This window comes from Pomacea canaliculata, linkage group LG4 (genome assembly GCF_003073045.1).
Source record: "Pomacea canaliculata isolate SZHN2017 linkage group LG4, ASM307304v1, whole genome shotgun sequence".
NCBI lineage: Eukaryota > Metazoa > Mollusca > Gastropoda > Architaenioglossa > Ampullariidae > Pomacea > Pomacea canaliculata.
Genome location: NC_037593.1, coordinates 19,518,676 through 19,539,264, shown reverse-complemented (window position 1 = coordinate 19,539,264; position 20,589 = coordinate 19,518,676). Strand labels below are relative to the sequence as shown.

Here is a 20,589-nt window from a genome sequence, read left to right as displayed (position 1 = left end):
CCCGAGGCACTTGGCAACGCCGCTGCTTGATGGCGTGATGACGCTGGTGCACAAAACCAATGGTGGGAGATAGGAGGAGAAGAAAGATGGGGTACCGCAGGCGCACACCTCCCCACCATCATCTCCCTATACGCTCATGGTTGACATCATTGAATGTAACTAACAGCAGGAAAAACGGACAAAGGAAACAGTCAAAACAACTGTGATCGGGGGAAAAAAAAACGTATTTTTATTAAAATGTCACTTGCAACAACAAGAGTTCTTGTTAGTGAAATTTACTATGGGGACAGTCATCTCCCAGATTATCGTGAAGAAGCCATAATTGCTGCAACACCTGCAACACAGAAAATATCCATGACAGCTAGAACCAACACATGACAGCTTTCACTGCTCTCCCACCTGAAACGCCTAAGTGATAGAATGTAATGTTCGTGTTTTTACTGCTGAATGGTTCACATATGGTCTTCATTCCAGACTTAAAATTAGCAAAGATTTTAAACCAAAAATTACAAGGTGCAAGACAGCTGGGTGTGATTATTTCGCAAGTAGACCAATTATTTCCTAATGTATTACACACTTGCTGCAAGAAATTACAACTGCCAACACCGTAATTTCTCTGTTTATACATACATTTTAAAACATTCAATGAAATACGTTTGAAAACGTTTACCATGAAGCAAGTCGAGCACAAAATTTTTTGGTCTACTTTCAGCATTACTGAAATGAGATTTACAGGCTAGAAGTCCATCATGACTTTAAGAATTTGTTTAGAGACATTAGAAGGCCTCAGACACTTCAAGAACACATCTTACTCTCAAAAGTGATCTTCTCTGTTATATTTTTTGTTTTGATGTTCTCTTCTTGATTGGTGACAAAGACCACTCCTTCGTTGTTCAGAGTCCACCCATATTTGTTTGCCCACTGCTGAGCTTGATTATCTGAAATACCGACAAAGCCAAGGGGGAGATAATTGTGTATTTATGAATTCAGGGTCTTCCACAGTTCAACATTCCATTACATTCCTTGTGTTGCTTATTTTGCACTTACTTGAAAAAAGCAAAAGAATAAAGGAAAACGTTATGTGCAACTGCAGTTTTGGACTAAGCATAAAGTTCACTAGGAGCCCACTGGCACATCTTTGTGCTTTGGCGTTGTGCAAGAACATATACTGTTACATACTGTCTGTATGCAGACCAGAGGGTTCCACAACAATAAACACAATATCACAATAGCAACTATTTAACTGGATGACAAATTTTAAAGTGAAAAAACTGGATACAATACACTGCAGTCTTTAACAAAAGTTCCCCCAAAATTTAATATTTGACAGCTACATTCAATATTGTTAAACAGTCTTCATTTCATGACATTTTCTAATAAGTTCGCTAACATTATTGTAGCACAATACTATGATATTAGATCCAAGACTTAAAATATTGCAAGATATAGTAACTACTATGTTTAGGAACATAAGTTTATTTTACATTAGAAAACTCAAAATATTTAAATGTAAAAACCCATACTCAACATGATTCATAGTTTACAAATTCACTAAACACACCTGTGATACTTCCAAGAAGCTCCTGCAGTTTTTCCAGTTCAATTGTCTGGAAGGTGGCTGCTACAACATGACACACAACTAGAAACAAAAAGAATAACAAGTAATCTTTGAAAACAAGAGAACCAATACTAAATCTTGTGATTAAATTTTTCGTGAACTGTAACAAACCAACAAGCTAAGCAATCCTGTAATGTATACAGTGTAGGTGACAGAGGACTTACAACACATTAAATAATAAAAATAAATCAGCTATGCTATGCAACCTGCTTCTATAAAGGATGGTTACTGTCACTAGTAAGTTGAAAATGCAATATAAACTTACAAATACCTTTACAAAGAAAATCTCAAGCATCTAGCCACATATAAACGCACAATTACATCTACACTTTCAAGTAAAGCACCATGACACCTAAATCTCCATAATTCTTACATTTCCTGATGGAGTCTTCAAATCCTGTAACTGCACCGATCATTTCAATATCCCTTAGCTCCTCCTGTAAATTATTTGCACTAGTTCTGTAACCATCACCTTCACATGTACTTAATATGTTAATTCCATTGGAAGCATACTTGTCAAACTATATAATCAGAAGACAACAAAAATAAACTCTTTAGAAGGTGAACAATTGTTTAATCATTTGCCTGTGTGTATATAACACTTGAATGCTGCACACTATATACTTGTGAGTTTATTCTAAGATTTGGAAACCATTTGTAAGCCTGCTATACTGCAGGGAAATAAAGCTCATTTATTTTTCCAATGCAACAGATATTCTGATATTCTGATATTTTTTCACTTAAAGAACAGATCTCAAAATCAAGTAAAAATAATTAGATATTTTAAAACTTGAATCGTTAACATAATTCCAAGGATTTTACCCAAAATCGCTGGAAGTTGCAAGTTTCCAAGTCTTCAGCGAGCTCAAGTATTCTAGAAATAGGCATCTCATTCAGCTAAAAGTCAGTCAAGGAAATGAAGTAGCCATAAAAATTCAGTTCCTTAAGTCGAAATCAATGGAAGCATTAGATCATCTTTCAAACCTATAGTCAATTCCCTTTTATGATCATGTGACATGTCAAATATTTTTGTTCCCTTGCATCTTACTAGCAGCCGCCTTTCTTGAGTTAGCATTAAACAAGACATTTACAAAGGACGCAATCTATCTGGAAAGATGCATGGTGATGCCATGAATAGTCCTTCATCTAACAGGCTGATGTTAGAGCTTACTCATCAATGAAAGATCTATGCTTTTATATTTTGTAACTTCATTTAGGAACAAAAATATTATTTTTACTCATTACTAGGGAAAAATACACCATACTTAACTTCTACAAAACTTCCCTATTAAGACTTGCTAAAATCAATCAAAAGCAGGTTGTAACTGTGACGGTTAGGGAAATCGGCTTTCATTCCAGAAGTCATGACTTCAAAAGCCTATTATTTCAAGTTCATTTATTTTATCTGGTTGAGCCAGATAAAAGCAATTAGCAAAGAATGACCACTGACCACTAAGATAGTCTGCACAGTGTGTATTCATTGCCCTCCCTTGGGTCAAACCATTCTTTCCCATCATAAGCTTCTACAGTGATCGCCCTTTACTGCTGGAACGCATCGAGTCCTCACATTGTTCTTCCTTCTACATCTTTGTTACTATTTTGTGATCTTGTTCTATGTGTTTGTTACTATTCTGCAATCTCGTTCTAGATCTTTGTTACCATTTTGTTAACTTGTTCAGCGCAACGAGTCCGCCTTTGGCTAAGATATTGCCCTTTATAAATTCCCAGTTATTATTATTAAGCTAGACAATTGGCCTTTAAGGACACTAAAAAAATGTTAATAGTCAGCAAGGCACACCAACTCTACAGTGCTCTCAATATAAAATAAAAATGTTCATATGAACTTTATATACTGTAAATACTTTCAAAATATTATTTGGATAAGGTAATTGTTTAAAAAAAAATAGCTGTTCTGCTGGTCAGTTAAAATGCATTTAATCTATTTTCCAATAAATTAAACAAAGCCTACTGTTATCAAAAATAGAAAAAAATACTTCATTTTGATAAAGTTTAATGATAAGTAAACTTACAAAATAAATATTATCAAAGACTATTCAACTGGACTAGAGGTAATGCTCACTGACTACTAGATTAGAAAAGGATACTCTGTTGCTGTCTATGAGACATTTGCAGAGGATGAAATCAGTATGAGGCAAGTTGGTAAGAGCTTTGAGTAAAATCAAAGCTGCAATATCTGTCTGGTAAAAGTTTGGGTTGAACTGGTACCTGCAATTAACAAGCAGAAAGCATGTGGTCAGTTACATGGAAAAACAATCCATGTTATTAATTAAAGCTTTTGTAAATGAGATAAAAGCAAATGTTCTTGAGTAAAGTATTGAATATACCCTTTCTAATGATCTCAAATTCTATTTCTCAGTCATAATACTAAATAGTACCTGTCAACCTTTATGGTAAAGATCCGAAAGTGGTGTATACCTAATATGTGACAAAAAATTATTAACACAAAAGTGTATGTGATGCATATATATATATGTATCTTTGTCCACAGTTTATGTTAACTAAAATCTGTTTAATGATTTATAGGAGTTCTCACAATATAGTACTCATGTGATTAATTTACAAACATGGCATTAAAAAAAAGCCACCTCAAAGATTACTTACAGTTTTAACACTGCAAGATTGGCTTCAATGTCATATGTATTCTCTTGAGCCTGAAGTTGCACATATCGCTCTAGAGTAGCCAGATTTTCTGGATTGTATCTGAAAAAATAATTTTAATAAAATTATGTACAACAAATTAAACTTATGCTAATTCTTCTTTAGGTTATGGTCATCAGTTAATTATAGAAGCAGCCTACTTGGAATAAAGTAAAAAAATTTAAAGAGCAAACACAAAGAATACTGTCCACCTATTTCAGATACAATTATGCACTCTACAGGCATGATGGTTGATGCATTTTGGAGTGGAGACAAACTATGTAAGCCAGCAGTCCCTCCCTAAGTAATAATCATGTAAGTATTTGATGTCGTTAATATACTTGATTGCTTTAGCTGTTTTATCTTTTGCTTGTAATCACTACAGAGTAAAACTGAACTGAGCTACTGGAGTCAATGTGGAAATTGATAACGGTTCTGTTACTTAGTTTGATTTTGAAAAATGTCTGCTCCAACAGTAGCTAACAGAGCTACACTATTTACTTGTTTACTTCATTTGCAATCAAACTAGACAATATGGATCGATAAATCTTATCATTTACTCTTAGATACAGCAGTTAAGAAAATAATTGCTGCAAAAAATGAAAATTGCAAACAAGCAAACAGTGGCTTCATAATTGCTATTTCAATGGTGGAGAATTTAGACTTGTAGTGCTCTGGCCTCAAGAACTCTTTAGTAATTACATCAAGCAAAAATCAAACAGTAAGCAAGGTCAAGCCACTGTTTACTTTTTTGCAATTTTCATTTTATAACCTTATAACCCTGGATAAACGTCTATTTACCACAAAATGTGAACAATGCAAGTTTACACTTCCACTACTCGAAATTCAATTTATCTCATGAAACAAGATATTTTTAATGTAAGCATACAATTATTTTTGCAATTATATTTATGCAACTGATTTAGTCAATGGCCCATTCAGACAAATAGCTGTGATTATGGTCGCACATTCTTCCTGAATATACGGCCTATTTACTACAAAAGCTGAATATATTTTTCAGCAAAATAATATCCATCCTCATGGTCATGCTTTGCAGAACCTCTGAAACTAAATTCATCCATGCCTGAACAAAATATTTATACATGTAAATTTTGATAGGATGACAACATTTGTGCCTCTGTCATACTAGCAAGGTCTGAACCAGAAAAAATGGAACCGTGTGGTTTTCTGTGTATATTTTTTGAACACCTAATTACAAAAAGGAAGATATGACAAAGTAGCCAAGTCTGTAAAACAGGTGCTAGCTACATGCAGAGAAACAGCATGCCTGAGACAAAATATGAACCCAAGAGAGCCAATCATCACAATATTGGTGATGAACTAACACTAACTGTTGTGCCACAGGAACATGACACATCACACTAGCTCAAAATGTGTCACAGTAGAAAACATTGGCATCAATGGCTTATACTGAACTATCCATTAAGGTTTAGTAATAACATATGCGTACATTAAAAGCCCATTAACTGCATATTTTGTATTGCATTGTAATAGGTGAAGAAATTTTATTAATTTGATTAGAAGGGGACACATCTGTACAGTGCTTAAGGTGATGTTGGTAATGTGTGCTCTTTGACTTCTTTAGTTCTAGTAATTGAAGTAACTGATTCATCAGAAAATTCAATACATGATGCGATTTACATTTTTTTTAAAATCTGTGTTGTTGATAATGCAGATTTCTATCCTTTGCTCAAAGATTTTAATTTTTTGTGTGAATGTGCATCATCACATAAATAATATAAAATATACATGCGGATGGAAATAATCTCTGTTACGAATGGTTTACTGAAAACAGTTAAGTTTTAATCACATGAATGTTCTACATAATTTGTCAACATCCAATCGATACTGTTTGCTGTTACTGTATAATAGTACACAGTTTACTTGTATACTCCTACATTGTTTTAAAAGAGTATAAGTTCCTGCATATTTTACAAGGGGTATAATTACATTTGCCGTTACAGTTAATGTGGAACGATGAGTAAGAAGCGGGTAGGGTAAGGGTAAAAATTGTAATGCGAAAAATTAAAATCGAGAAAGGAAAAGATACCCGGCATGCTATCATGTTGGACCTAAAGATAAAATATTAGCCTTTCGGTACTACTGAACATATGAGTATAACATTTCTTTTGTGAAACAGCCTACTTCTGAATACAAACAAGAATAACGCTAAAAGAATTACTCAATACCTATCTATTCCTCGTAGAAGTGAGGCAACAGTCGCCCGCATTGCTTCTGCCATATTGAAGCATGTAAAAGTTTCGACAGACGGCATATCGTGAGCAAGTATGTCATAGCTTTTATAAATTTTATAAATGAAGACACATAAAATAAAATAATATATAAATAATTTTTTCTTTATTTCATTAATGTAATTTACACTAAATATTATTTAAAGAAACTTATGAATTACGACATCTGGTCTGTTTCCGTCCTGACTGATTTGTCTCCCCATTATACCTACGATATGCACATGTGGTTGATATTAAAAGTTAAATTACGATAAACTTATTGCTAATCTGTGTGTGGGAGAAAACTCCGACTCTTAATCTATGTGTGTTTAAAAAGAGATGGATACTCCATCTTTCACAGAAAATCTGAAGAACGCAGAACAGTTTAAACTGTCAGGGAACGATGCTTTCAAGTCTATGGACTATCGTAAGGCTATTGGATGTTACCACCGAGCACTTTTGTACTTAAAGGCTATCTCTGCAAAGAAAAGTCCATTTTCTGAGTTGATGTCTCAAAATTCTACCAGCAGAGTACCAGATGATATCTTGAAGAAGACCGAAATTCTTACGAGTGACTGCTATAATAACCTTGCAGGTAATGATAGTAGCAAGTGTCCGTGGGCTAAGGTGATATTTTTCAAACTTATGAAGTGATAGATACAAGAGAAAGTTATGGCAATTTTTAAAGTACAGTTGTCTTCCAATGTGTAACACATAGTGTTGAAGCTCGGTGATAAAGGTAATTGCATATTTATTTTGGTTTCGCTTTTGCGGATGGCTACGTAGAGCTAGCGTTTGACAAGTCCAGTTCCACAAGTGTGTGTGTATGCATAAATGAGATCAATTAGAATCGAAAATTCCGATTTTGGGGGGTTTTATTTTATTTATACTGGTTTTTTTCAGCTTCCTTATTAGCCTCTTCAGATCCAAAAAATGAAAAGGTGATTGAGTACTGTAAAAAATCCCTTGCCATCAATCCAGACAACCTGAAGGCTGTTTTTCGAATGGGAACAGCTTTGGCAAACTTGGGGCAGTATGAAAAAGCCAAGGAAGTTCTGACCAGTCATAAAGCTTATGGAAGAGGTAATTTAAATTAAGTACTGTTAGTTCAGATAGACTTTTTTTGTTTTTGACGAGTGGTGCGTGGGTTACTTGGGATTATCTTCCCTCACGATTAAAGTAGATTATTAAGAATGTTTGGTATTGACTGTTTGCAGAAAGAACTTTTTTTTTTTAAAGTGTTTGGTCTAAACTTAAGTGCTGAGTTTTTTGGAATGAAAATGGATGGAATGTCAGGATGTGGACTGTTTTATAAACACCCTCTGCCTCCTACAGGCATCCAGCATGTTACCATGGATGTGTATAATTGGATTGCTGTCTCTCTGCCAAGACCAATGCTTAGCCTCTTGCGAAGTTCTCTGCTGTTAGTCTTGGCGAGCCTAAACAAAGAATGTGACTAAACCGGAAGCTTTGTAGTCCCATGCCTCGTTTTAGTAGTTAATCTGAAATGTGAATAAACCGGAAGCTTTGTAGTCTCATTCCTCTTTTTTAGTAGTTAACTGGAAAAAAAATCATCTGCCAGCAGTCCAGTTATACAAGTTCATGATGTTACCTTGTGATGCTAAGTATCAAGCATAAAGCTTTCATGGTATGCCTGACCAATAGTGTAGATGGCATTGCATGTGTGCCTCACTTTTCATTGTAGTCAAAAGATATTCATCCTTGATAAATCATTGTCTTATTATTATTGCTTCGTATTCAAGCAGTTCCAAGATAGCAATGCCTGCTATTAATTGGCAAAAATATTTATGACTATTTTTGTTTTAAAGTTATCTTCAGAGGCTATGCCAGTTTCCCAGGTAAATAGGACCTGCGCACATAAATTCTTTTGATAAAATATAAATGTTTATCGTCACCTCATTGGCTGTAATGTTAATTGTCAGTCTTGCCTGTGACATACATATTTCAGCTTATTATCATTTATGCCCTTTTGCAATCAAGACACATAATTTTTAATAAACGTTTTTTAAAATTTTAATATACTGCAAAAAGCTTTCAGTAAATTAAAATCACTCTTATATTAATGATTTGCGAAATCATAATTGCAGAAAAGAAAATTGTACAGCTTTTGGTTCAAGTGGAGAAGAAAATAAAAGAAGGAGATGAAAACTCTAAAAAATTATACCAGAGGATGTTTCAGTCTAAATCAACAAGACCATTAAGCCACACAGAACAAATTAAAGAACATTTTCCACAGGATCCTCAGAAACTCCCAAAAGCGGATTCGCAAGTTTTGGAAGAAGAGGGGTGTAGTGCAGAACAGACCAGAGGCCAGACGACTGAAAAGAATAGGGGTGACATTGACAAAGACAGCTCCCTCGTGTCTGAGTGCTTTAAAGAGCAGCCTGACAACATCAGTGATCTTGGAAGTAAAGCAGAATCATTGTGAGAAAAGCTGTGTGCCATGATCACCAATAATGTTACAACAGCTTAAAAATTTCTATTCATTTATTTATTTATCCAATTGTTTACCTAATATGGAATAATTCTTTTATTTTGTTATATGCGTGTAAGTTTTATCACTTTGACAGGCTTTTGCTTTTCAAGTGAAAATGGACTATTTAATTTCATAAAATAAAAACTGATTAGTCATAATTTGATGAGTGAGAATGAATAATATAAGTGAGGAGCATGCATCTGTGTATTAGGTCAAACCCCCACATTGTTTTTTTAATGAGATCCTCTTAGAGATACATAGACTTCTATTACATTTTTATATGTGAAAACGTGGCTTGTATAAAAAAAAAAGAAGTGCGATCTTTCAAGGACAGGCCAGATAAAAGTATTGCATTACTTCGAATGACCCCATATAAAAAGGCCTATTATTCACATTAATAGCATAACAGGTCATGTGTCAGCAAATATTTATAAAATTACTTGCGGTATTTCACAGGTCCATTGAACAGTTATAAAGAACTCAGTACCAGAGATAACAGCTCTAAAGAGAAATCAGAGGAAATTTTAGAGTGAGTAGATGATTTTACATGCTCCCATGATTGAAAAAAAAAAAACGCGAAAACGCTTGCTGTCAGCAGAAAAGCATATTCTTTCGTCGGCTCTGCACATTGCAAAAGCTAGCCGATGTGACGAGCTGAGGTTATTATACCTGCGTGTCTGTGCTACCCACTGTACATCAGCTTACTAACACCAGGCACATGACGGACCAGCGGTCTGTCGGGAACCTTCAGACTACAGCAGATTGTTCAAACTAATATTTGGCTAGATTATGACCAGCTCCCGCACAGCTTTGATGTCCACACCCTGTAGAAACGTATAATTGATCGCCTTTCGAGGGAACAACCAAAGACTACAACACAACCTTGTCGTCAGCTTGTGCACCAGTGGCATCACCTGCAGCTGGCGCTGAGCTGCTTGCGTCAATGGCCACGCAATCGCACCGAAGGACATCCATTTGTTGCTGAGTCATGGGCTGCTTGAGTCGTCATGACGCCTCTTTGTTCAGCTGTCGTGATGCACCTAATTGTGTTCTTGGACTCCCCCTCTTCAGTCTGTTGACTGGCAGAGGTGGTAGGAGGGCACACGCACACACCTATAAATGCACAGTGCATACAGACACACCCGTACCCCTACATTGATCCTTGTCGCAGCTGAGTACTGAAACGCACCGCAGGCAGATTACAGATTTTTTTTTATTCCTGGCATGCATTCATTCTCACTTCTAAAGATTGTCAGCTGTCAAGATCAGTCCAATGTGCTCACATCTGATTTGGCGGAGATTACACAGCTTTTTCGTGTATTTGGTTTAGTTTTTGTTATTATTAACACAAAAAATCGCCGTGTGTGTATATGTGTGTATATATATATATGAAGCATTAAATTTGTATGGGGTGGAAATTTTTACACGTAATTTTATTATTATGATAAATGTTTAAGAACGACTTACACTATCAAGAGATGTCTATGAGAGTATGCATGGTCACCCATTTCCGCAAAACTTAAAGAAGGGCTTAGTCATTCCATGGCCTTAATTGTACCGACTGTCACAAAAACTGCAGTAGCAATCTTTTCTGTCATAATAATCCCCGTAAAGATGTAAGGGAGTTTCGGAAGTGCAGGTCAGGAGGTCGTATTCAGGGAGATCTTAGTGCACTGGACCACATGTCACCATTTTTGTGAAAAATTCGTCAAAAACGAAAACTACGTTCAACGTTCTCTATAGCACTTCAAAGTGTCACTCGCTGTACACAACGATGTAATAAAAAAAAAAGTGTTTGAAAAAATGTTTTCCTTGCCGTTGATTTAATGTGAGCATAGTTTTCTTCTTATCATACGTGTATACGTGACAGCGCTTTTAAGTTGTCCAGCTATTCACATTACTTACTAGTAAGGCGCGTCAAAGTTACCGCCAACTGGTCCCCCATGGAAGCGCAGATTCTGCTGATCACCTCAAGATGCCCCTCCCCAATGCCAGTAAACTCCCCACCCAACTTCGTGGATCCATTTAATGTCTTTTCGTAGTCTTTCTTTTTCTAAGCCGAAAACCATGATTCAAGCATTGCACTAATACAATGGAGGGATATTTTTTTCTTTATCTTCTCCCACCACTTCATCTTTTTTTTATTTATTTTATTTTAATAATTTTTTTCTTTCTTTTTTTTTTTTTGTTTTGGTTTTTTTTTTTTTTTTGGGCTATGGGTTGTTGGAGCGGAGGTGAAAACTTGACTATTACAGTCGGTAATGACTAAAATATTATGAGAAATGCTGAGTAAATGCAAATTCCTATTTCAGTCAACGGCAACTACCTGTAAAATGTACTCAGGATGATCTCAAGACAGACAGCAAGGGAGAAAGCTTCGCCAAGGGACGCAAAAAACACAGCCTGGGTATTAGTTATGGGCCTTGATCTGCCTTGCTGCAGCTGCTTTCTGTGATTATCCTTTGTTATATAATTATCCCCAGCTGTCACCCACCTCACGACGGTATTTATTTTAATATCCATAATGTTCTCCACTTTCTTCCTGGATGCACTTACCACTATGTTGAAGGAACATTTTTTTTTTTATCCTACACAGACGCATTGAGACACGAACCTGTATGTTTCAGATATGAGTCGATGATTATTAGTGATCATGTGGTTGTTTTAATGTTGTAGGTTTAGACAGTAGAATAATGTTATAATACTGGGTTAAACGTACACGAGACATTTTATGCATGGCCTGGCCTGACCAGTTCAGGGAAAAGCTGGCATGCAGACATGGGGAGGTATGATGTTATGGACGGTGGGTCGAGTAGGGAGCCGGGAGGCCTATTTAATAGCCTGAACGGTCTACCTGCGCATACTTACTTGTACTGTGCGCACGCTCGCAGCCATCTGCACGCGTCACTGCCACGCACGTGTCAGATATTTGCACTGGGCCTGCCAGCATCATTTAAAACGAGCCACGGCGAGCAACCCTCTCTTTAAAAAAAAACAACAAAACAAACTGCTGAAAGAACATAACGACTGTGCAGCAACAATTAAGCGTGATTATCTACTTCGTGCGGGGGGGAACAGTCCACGGATATCCTTCGCCACATCTCTAATCGATCTTCGTACAGATCATCGTTGGCTGGGTTCAGCTCCACAACGCAGTTTCGTTGTTTGAAATTCCCTTGAGAGTCGGCGTTCATGCAGGCGCTCGTCAGGTGCAAGGGGACTGCACTCTACCAACTCTCGCAATGACGTCGGCACAGTTACGAGCTGACGGCTGGCATGGTGCGGGGCAGGTGAGCCACCATCAGTGCACGATGCACAGTCGTCAGGCTTGTTGTTGTTGCTGCTGCTGCTGTTTGTCGTCGGCCTGCAGTCGTCGGGCCTCGGCGCACGACAGTGGGAAGGCGCTGCTCGCCTGACACGAGAGGCGAGAGATGCGTGGGTGTTTTGTGAATGAATCAGACGTTGGGCGGTTTACTACAACTTACACGCCAAGGCACGCTGCTGCGGGTCGCAGCGGACTCATCGTCCTTCCCCACGCGAAATTCAGCCTCTCATTTGATCATTCTTCCCTCGGAAATCGCTGTAAGTCTTGGCAAACTAATTTTGACCCTAACTGTGATTTGTGGATGAGTATTATACAAAAATTTGACAATTTCAAAGGGGCTGTAATCCTACGTTTCACTATTTGGAACGGTTATGACAAAATCAATGGAGGTAAGAGATTCTGCTAGCAGTAGCCGTATCAGACTGCATGGTAGTGAGGTCAAGATGTGGCTCTCTACACGTAGCCCTCAGCATCCACACAAGTAGGACGAGAGACCCAGCTGGTCATATTATTATTTTTGTTTGTTTTGTTTGTTTAATTCTCAGCAACGTGAGACGATGTCACACTAAGAGGAGCGCGTGTTCCTGCATCTGTTTCTGAAGAAACACCTATGAAGAGTTTTCCTTCCTTGAAAGTGACCAAACCGCCACCATGCTGGTTCAGGGAACTGGGTTCGTCAAGAGCGACAAGAACGGGAATCCTGAGTCGGGAGCCCTGACCCGGATGAGCAAAACGACGTTGTGGGGTATCCACGTCAACGACCTGCCCGACGAGATTCTGGCGAGGATCTTTGGGTACCTGCACCCCATCCTGGACGAGCTGCCGCTGCTGGCCATGGTGTGCAGCAAGTGGCGTCGCGTCCTGTCCTCCACCAGCAGCCTGTGGCGCGAGCTGCACGTTGACCCGCGCGCGTACAAGTACTGGCACTTCTCTCTCATTTGCTGCGTCTTCCGCGTCTACGGACTACACGTGCAGCGCCTGACCTGGCACGAACACTCTCCGGTGTATGAAAGCGTCTTCGCGCTGGTCCCGCGCCTGTCCAACCTGCGCTACCTCCGCCTGCCCATCTTGTGGACGCGGGCCGTGGTGGAGTCGTTGTTCCCCTTGAGCCGCCTGGAGCAGGTGCAGATTAACGGCGGCTTCTCCCTGTGTGACGAGGACTTGGAGAGGGTCGGCATGTACTTCCAGGCGCTGAAGGTCGTGTCGCTCAACGCCTGCTGGATGATGACCTCCAAGGGAGTCAGCCAGTTTCTGGAGGCGCTGCCGCACCTGGAGACGCTGAAGCTGAAGATCAACTCGGGGCTGCCCCTGAGTGACGTCCGCAGTGAACACGCCATGCGGGAGGGCGGTCGAATCGCGCAGGTGGTGTCGGAAGGACCCTGGGCTCGGCTGGTCAGTGTGCTGTGCCTGCACTTCGTGCCCATCGAAATGGACGAGCTTTGGACCATCGTCAGGAAGATGAAGTGCCTGAAGAAGCTCAGCATCAGCAACTGTGAAGTGAGTGCCACGTAGCTGCGGTTGCTGGTATTGATGGTGGGAGTAGAGATCATGGTGTTGCTGGTGCTGCTGTTAATGTTGATGGGGTTGTTACTGGTGTTAACGGCTGTGGTGCGGTCTGCAGCGGTTGACGTTATGATACCCATGCACGCATCATCAGGACTAGAGTATGACAACATTAAGATTGTAAGCATAGTTCAAAATTCACCAGATTGATAGCGTGGGAGATTACTATGCCAGTCGTTGACTTTTTTGGTCTGCTCATCACTAAGATAGCATGAACAGTCCATCCTACACGCAATAGATCGTTTATAAATTTCTTCATTTTGTTAAATCTTTTTCCATCCATTATATATGCATTCATTCTGCCTTTCCTCCACTCTCTCTCTCTCTCTTTCTTTTCCCCTTCACTTTCTCTTCTCTCTCTGTCTTTCTCAACGTTCGTAGATCAAGAAGAAAGACTTGTTTAAAGCTTTCTCTCTCCTGACGTCAGCGCTTTATAATTTAAACGCCCTTCGCTCCGATTGACAGCCGTTGAGTTTACTCGACTTTTTTTTCTGTATGTAGTCGGGTCGCCTAACGCTCGCCATTGACGTGAGCACATCGATTTTAGGCATGCCGGCCGCCTCCGATTTTTCTCATCTCGCAACTGGATAACGAATTCCCCCCAAGCCCTCCCCTTCTATACTCCCCCTTCCCTATTGCAACATGCACGTGAAAACAGCACGGCTGGTCGGGAAACATTCGCGCGTGCTTAAATTCCGCGCAAAAGGACATTGCTGACGTGGCGCGATGGGGCAGTGATGTCGGTCGTTATGGATGATTGGATATGGAAACGCCTGTAGTATATTTCCGCCATACTTGCAACAACTTGTTGCGGCGTGGTCATGGCCCGTGTTTCGAGAACTGTTGTACAAGCACATGGTGGCGAGAGGTTTAGTGTGGTTTACAACAGCTTGTGTTTATAACAGGGTGAGTGGTTTTCAGAGACAGGCAGCGTTAGGCAGACCAAGTGGGCTTGCGAGCTTTCAGCTGAAATGGGGTGGGGTTCACGTGAGCTCGCGGTCGCTTTAAGTTCTAGATATATCCTGTAGACTTGTGGAGTGTAACTACGACAGGATGTCAGTGTCGCACAAAAGTGTGTGTTTGTGAGAGAGAGAGAGAGCAGCAGGGACGTTAGAATATCCATGGAGACAGAAAATACACCTGGCGGCGATGAGATTTAAGCCTGAGATTCTGGTGAAAGTGGTTTTCGTACGTTGACACGGGCCAAAGTCTTTCCTATTCTCGATCCTTCCCAAACAGTATATTTTAAGTCAGTCACAATGTGATTTGATTAAATTAGGTGTGATTAAACGTATTGTCTTCTTTAACAGAAATTAAACCAATCCTAGAAAAAAAACTACTTATCCAAGTCAGCTAAAGTTGATATAAAAAGAAAAAACTCTAGGCTCATGCAATAATAATTAAAATCTGTGACCTTTCACCTATCTACAACCTTTCAAACATTTTTACTCTTTACAGCGCTTGCTAATACTCAGACAAACAGTAATTTTATTTGTAAGGATTGGGCGGGTAGGGATTTTGGATGTTCGATCAAATTGTAAATAGGTAGCCTGAGAAATATGTACAGTGTGAAATACTGAATACTATTACATGTTACTATGTTACCAGTACTTCGGAGGTACACTTCTCATTCAACCTTTTCAACTTTCAGACGTCATCTTGCAGTTCATTTCAAAAGTATTAATATGTTACCGAACCTCTCTTTAAAAAAAACAAACAAGCTTTGACCGTATGTTACCGCCGCTTGAAATGAAATCCACCTCGACACTGGGAAAACAAAGGGGTAAGCTTCTAAAAACAAGACTCAGAGGTAACAGACTGACGCTACCTGGCACTTTAGTGATAAAGCTAAGAGTAGGGATTCTACAACAAAAACAAAAACAGGGACGGGACGTGTTTTATATGAAACTGATCTTTAAGTTTATTTATCTACCGACAGTCTCTATGAATCGTAAATTCAAGTCTCTCTCTCTCCCCTTAAACATCGTTGAAAAGTCGAAAAATGATTACATTTTTGAAACCGTGGCTTTCAAACCTAAGCGCCTGAAATATCTTAGTATATATATATATGTGTGTGTGTGTGGCCCTATGCTCCACTGGGGGTGATTGGGAACAAGAAGAATACACATCTATATGAACCGCTAGCTGTCTTTATTACTTCATTACTCCTAATAACCTTTCTCATAATGCTAGTCCTTTATCACACCCTTCCTTTTGTAATATCATGTTACTCTCAGCTCTTGTTCCTGTTATTTGGTTCCTCTTTGCGTTTTATGTATTTGATTTTATTCTTCTCTTAGTACGGTTGTTTATTCTTTCATAGTTCATATGTTGTTTGTTTGTTTTCCTGTCCCCCGTATGGTGTCCATGTTTCGTTCTTGTTTATAAGCTATAAGAGCATGCTCCTTGTGAGTGTGAGTCTGCGCTTTACACATTTTGCATTTATTATTATTATTGCTTGTGCTGCTGTTGGAGAGGGAGGGCTAAGGGGCGCCACCAGTCGATGTTAACAGCGCGTTCTGTCACCTCAGTCACGTCATTGATCTGTGCCTGATGACGTCAGCAGGCTGGGGCCAGCTGTGCACACGGGTGTTGGTCAAGTTTCTCAGGCGTGCTTTCCCGGGCTCCCACGCCCAAGTATTCGTGCTTGGGTTATTAAACTGAATATTCGGTCAGTCGGTCGGCGTGTCTGCCAATCTCTCCCCTGAGTTTTATGAACTTTTCATGATGATGAAGCGAATGTTACCCAACCCCCTTGACCCTTAGTATCTGGTGATGAACGAGCTCAAACGACCCACTTCTACATGCTTTTATATTCACCGTGGGCAAAAACGGACCGACACCACATAAGAGTTGTTGTAGTCTCTCTCCATTTTGCCACACGTTCGTTATCAAGATTTAAAACCCAAATAGTAACAATAGCCAACAGCACCAGCAGTAACAGCATTAAAATTATCAGGTTCTGCGATTGACTGACTAAAAGAGACCTAACTCTATCATCTTCGTGGAACAATTCAGTGAATGATACGTCATTAAAAACACACACACACACACAGAATAAATACTTGATTTAAGCTGATCTGATAAAGACTTGAAAGAAGAGAGTTGGGATTTTTTTACGTGTTTCAGCACCTGCATGGCATAAGGCTCGTGTCTGACTCGCTGCAGAAGTTCTACCTGTTCAACCTCTGGAACGTTCTCTTTGTCAGCATAGAAGCCCCAGACCTCCGTCACGTGACTGTGGACCAAGGCCTAGAGTCCATGGAGCACTTAGAGATCTATTCTCCAAAGCTGCGCCGCGCATGCATCAACGGAAGTAACGTCCTTCACACCCTGAATATCAAAGGCGGAAGACTTCTGTATCTGGAGCTGAGCAACTGCGAGGAGCTGGACATGCGCACCCTGAAGGACACCCTGTACAAGAACCCTCGGGTAGCGGTCCTCAAGCTTGGCTGTCTGTCTGTGGACTCTCTTTTGCTGGAAGAGACGCTGGTACCCGGGGTGCAGGAGCTGTGTCTGCTGGGAGACTTCTCGTGCGAGGCTGTGCACGTACGTAGCCCCAGCCTGCGCCTGTTCCACACGGAAGCCGACAACGACATCATCACGCTGAACCACGTCTACATCACCGCCAACCACCTGTGCAAGGTGGCGCTGATCGGCACGCCGGCGCTCAAGACGCTGGTGGTACAGTGCGTCAGCGTCGATGCAATCGAGCTCAACCTCTGCAGCGACGACCAGCTGGTGCTGGATTCCTGCATCATCCAAGCCCTCGGATCCGTCGGCTTTCTAAGGCTGTTCGACTGCAAGGTTACCTATCATGTTTAGAACAGAACTTTCGCGCACAGGGTTTTTCATCATAGGCTATAAAAGCGATCTCTTCATCTTATTGTTGTTTTTTCATATCATCCTTCTCCTTCTCCTCCTCCTCCTCCTCCTCCTCCTCCTCCTCCTCATTATCATCATCAATAAAACATATCCACATGTCTGTACACTAACCCGCTCACTTCACACTATCAGTGTCATAGATGCTTGGTCATACATTGATGTCTTCTTGTTTCTTCACTTCTTTTTATCATCGTTCTGATCGCCGTGTTTTATTCAGTGTTTGTCCTTCCGCAGGTGAACCTATTTTCACTGAGCACGCCACTGGCTCGCACGGTGGTGCTGTACCGCTGCTGCATGAGCGACTACGTGCTGCAGATGGCGCTGCACGGCTGTCCCAACATCGCGCACCTGAACCTGGAGAAGTGTCGGAGCATCACGCAGGTGGCCTTGGAGGCTGTTCCCCTCAAGTTCCTCAACATGTTCGGGTGCCGCGACGTGCACCGCCTGCAGCTGGATTGCCCGCAGCTGCTGGCCATCAACCTGGGCCAGTGTCCCAACGTTCGTCTGTACATGCAGGGTGTGGAGCACGACCTCGCTACCCTCTACCACCATGGACTGCAGATCGTTCTGCCGGGGGAAACCATTCGCTGGAGCCACGATTTTCCTCCTCAGGTCTACGTCTGCAACTGAGGCTTTCGAACATTCTTCGGACCAGTCGCGGTCGTTCTCATTCCGGCTTCCTGTTATGTCCAGAAACGGTTAGAAATGTTACTCCTGTGTGTGGACAGCCCTGTCACAGCGAGTACAGGTAAAAATGACGTAAACTGTAATGGCTGTAATAACCTAGTGGACATAACGGAAGGAAACTGTAAGTGGTTTATTTTGGATGTGGCAAGGGGGAGGGAATGGGGATTCCCAGGAGAACCTTGACTCGGCGCTCCTCTGCTCCCGAGTCATCCTAATGTACACCAGTCAATTTTGAAGGTAATAGGGACGAAAGAAATGTGTTTAAAAACAAACACACTATTATGTCGAAGTGATTGTCTGTCCTTGCCAAGATATTTACACAGTATTCCTTCATAACATTCCTCATAAACATGGGTGTCTCGTGAAGAGTGAGATCTCGCGTAGCGTGCACACTCATTGCCAAAGTCACTGACCCCCCACCCCACCCCGCACCCTCCCAGCCCTTGTTGAATTTAGCAAGAGAGCATCCAACCGGCACTCCGGTCTCTAGTCAGAAGTACTGAGAAAGATTTTGGCAAACTAAGGCCAATGCAGGGTTGTCATAAGAATTCCTACGTGTGAAGTCTTGCTGAAACTCGCCAATGTAATGCGCCTTAACCATCCATATGTGTGTCGTCTGCAGAAACACACACGCGTCCACCATCGACTAGGTGTGCATTGTTCTTATTCTTTTCAGTCGTGCAGGTGCATGTGAACCGACTATGCAAGATGTAGGTGTCCCTCCCTGTTATTCCTCCCTCCCCAACCCACTCTCTCACACGCGTGCACTGCCATCTGTTATTGATGACTGCTGCACACCGTTGGGCTGGCTGCAGAGTTGTTCAAGTGCATGCAGACTACTTCCCCACGTGTACGTACAGCTGTTGTGAAATTCGCAGTGAAGTCTCTACTCGGCGTCCCGGTGAGGTTCGAATAAATAATCAAAGATTTTTTTTTTTTTTTTTGTGGGGAGAGGGGGTTGTCGTAATGAGCGCAACGCAGTCGTAAATCGATCCTTAAGATAAACGGGATAAATTTAGCCTTGCGTGCATCGAACACGTGTGTACTCAGGCAGAGAATGCTGGAGTAATATGTCTCACCAATATTAGGAGCTTGTAATGTATCGTGTAAAACATCTTGGTTTCAGATTCTCATATCAGGTTTAAGGAGACTGACAGCTCTATAATTCATTTAAATATTTTCATTAATTTTTGGAAAGTTCATGTCTTCGTGAAGTTGTTCTTTTTTTTTTTTTAATTTGTGACTTCCTCGCAGCCATTCAAATCATACCGTGCACTTCTTACAGTGTTATTCTTTTGAGTTAAACGATGTTACGTCATTGGTTACCTTCTGAGTTAAACAGTGAAAATCAGTGGTTACCTTCTGAGTTAAGCGGTGATATGTCAGTGGTTAACTCCAGAAAGCTACAAACATGGTCACTGTGTTACTTACTATCCCGGTGGTGTCTGATTTTTTAAAGCAATTTATGTTTACTTCTTTCTTTATTAAATATATGCCTGATTCCTTATGAATGTTTCTTCCTGAAAGATGTTTGATTATTTCGTTAAATTATAGCAAGATCAACTGCAGGGAGCAAGAGATTGTTAATTAATTTTTAAAATCATTATTGGATTGGAAAATCATGATTGGCATTATTGCAACGTTGCTAATTGTTTGACACGGAAGACCTTGGGAGCTGGTATGTAAATCGGATTTTACATGGGATAAATTTTGGTGCTCTTACAATATACCTTTGTGCAGTTTTCTATGTAGGATGTTGAGGAAACAAAACCTGATAATGGCAAATGCATGTCACATTTAATAATTGTTAACTATTTTTGAATGTACATCAACTTAACCTTATAAGCAGAGAATGTATTTTGACTATGCGCCTAAAGTCGACTTTAGCATTTAGTTCTGCTTGACAGTTCTTAAGCGACATACAGGAACAAAAGGCTTTGACTGAAGCTAAAAACAACTGGTCTAAGCTAAAATAACAAAGCTGTGGATGCTTGTTCTTGCTGGGGCATGTTACATATCACATATCTAATGTTAAACACATTGAGGCATTAAATATATTTAGATAATCAACTATAGAAACACGGTAGACAACACAATTTTAAAA

The 20,589-nt window shown here is 40.3% G+C and overlaps 3 protein-coding genes across 3 annotated transcripts; 2 read left to right on the top strand and 1 right to left on the bottom strand.

The window, feature by feature from the left end:
• Positions 1-205: 205 nt before the first annotated feature.
• Positions 206-6,623, bottom strand: LOC112563096 (eukaryotic translation initiation factor 3 subunit K-like). The gene is made up of 8 exons (XM_025236831.1): positions 6,487-6,623; positions 4,241-4,339; positions 3,724-3,844; positions 2,441-2,515; positions 1,992-2,055; positions 1,562-1,639; positions 813-938; positions 206-334 (listed from the first exon to the last, which is right to left on the bottom strand). Exons 1-8 carry the CDS (start codon positions 6,570-6,572, stop codon positions 303-305), a joined length of 681 nt encoding a protein of 226 aa, XP_025092616.1. The 5' UTR covers positions 6,573-6,623; the 3' UTR covers positions 206-302.
• A 117-nt stretch (positions 6,624-6,740) lies between these two features.
• Positions 6,741-10,829, top strand: LOC112562582 (tetratricopeptide repeat protein 9C-like). Its single transcript, XM_025235898.1, has 3 exons — positions 6,741-7,123; positions 7,432-7,611; positions 8,637-10,829. The coding sequence occupies exons 1-3, from the start codon at positions 6,868-6,870 to the stop codon at positions 8,975-8,977; spliced, it is 777 nt and encodes a 258-aa protein (XP_025091683.1). The 5' UTR covers positions 6,741-6,867; the 3' UTR covers positions 8,978-10,829.
• A 123-nt stretch (positions 10,830-10,952) lies between these two features.
• On the top strand, positions 10,953-18,893 carry LOC112562581. Its single transcript, XM_025235897.1, has 4 exons — positions 10,953-12,607; positions 12,896-13,847; positions 17,043-17,720; positions 18,033-18,893. The coding sequence occupies exons 2-4, from the start codon at positions 13,002-13,004 to the stop codon at positions 18,426-18,428; spliced, it is 1,920 nt and encodes a 639-aa protein (XP_025091682.1). The 5' UTR covers positions 10,953-12,607; positions 12,896-13,001; the 3' UTR covers positions 18,429-18,893.
• Positions 18,894-20,589: the final 1,696 nt, after the last annotated feature.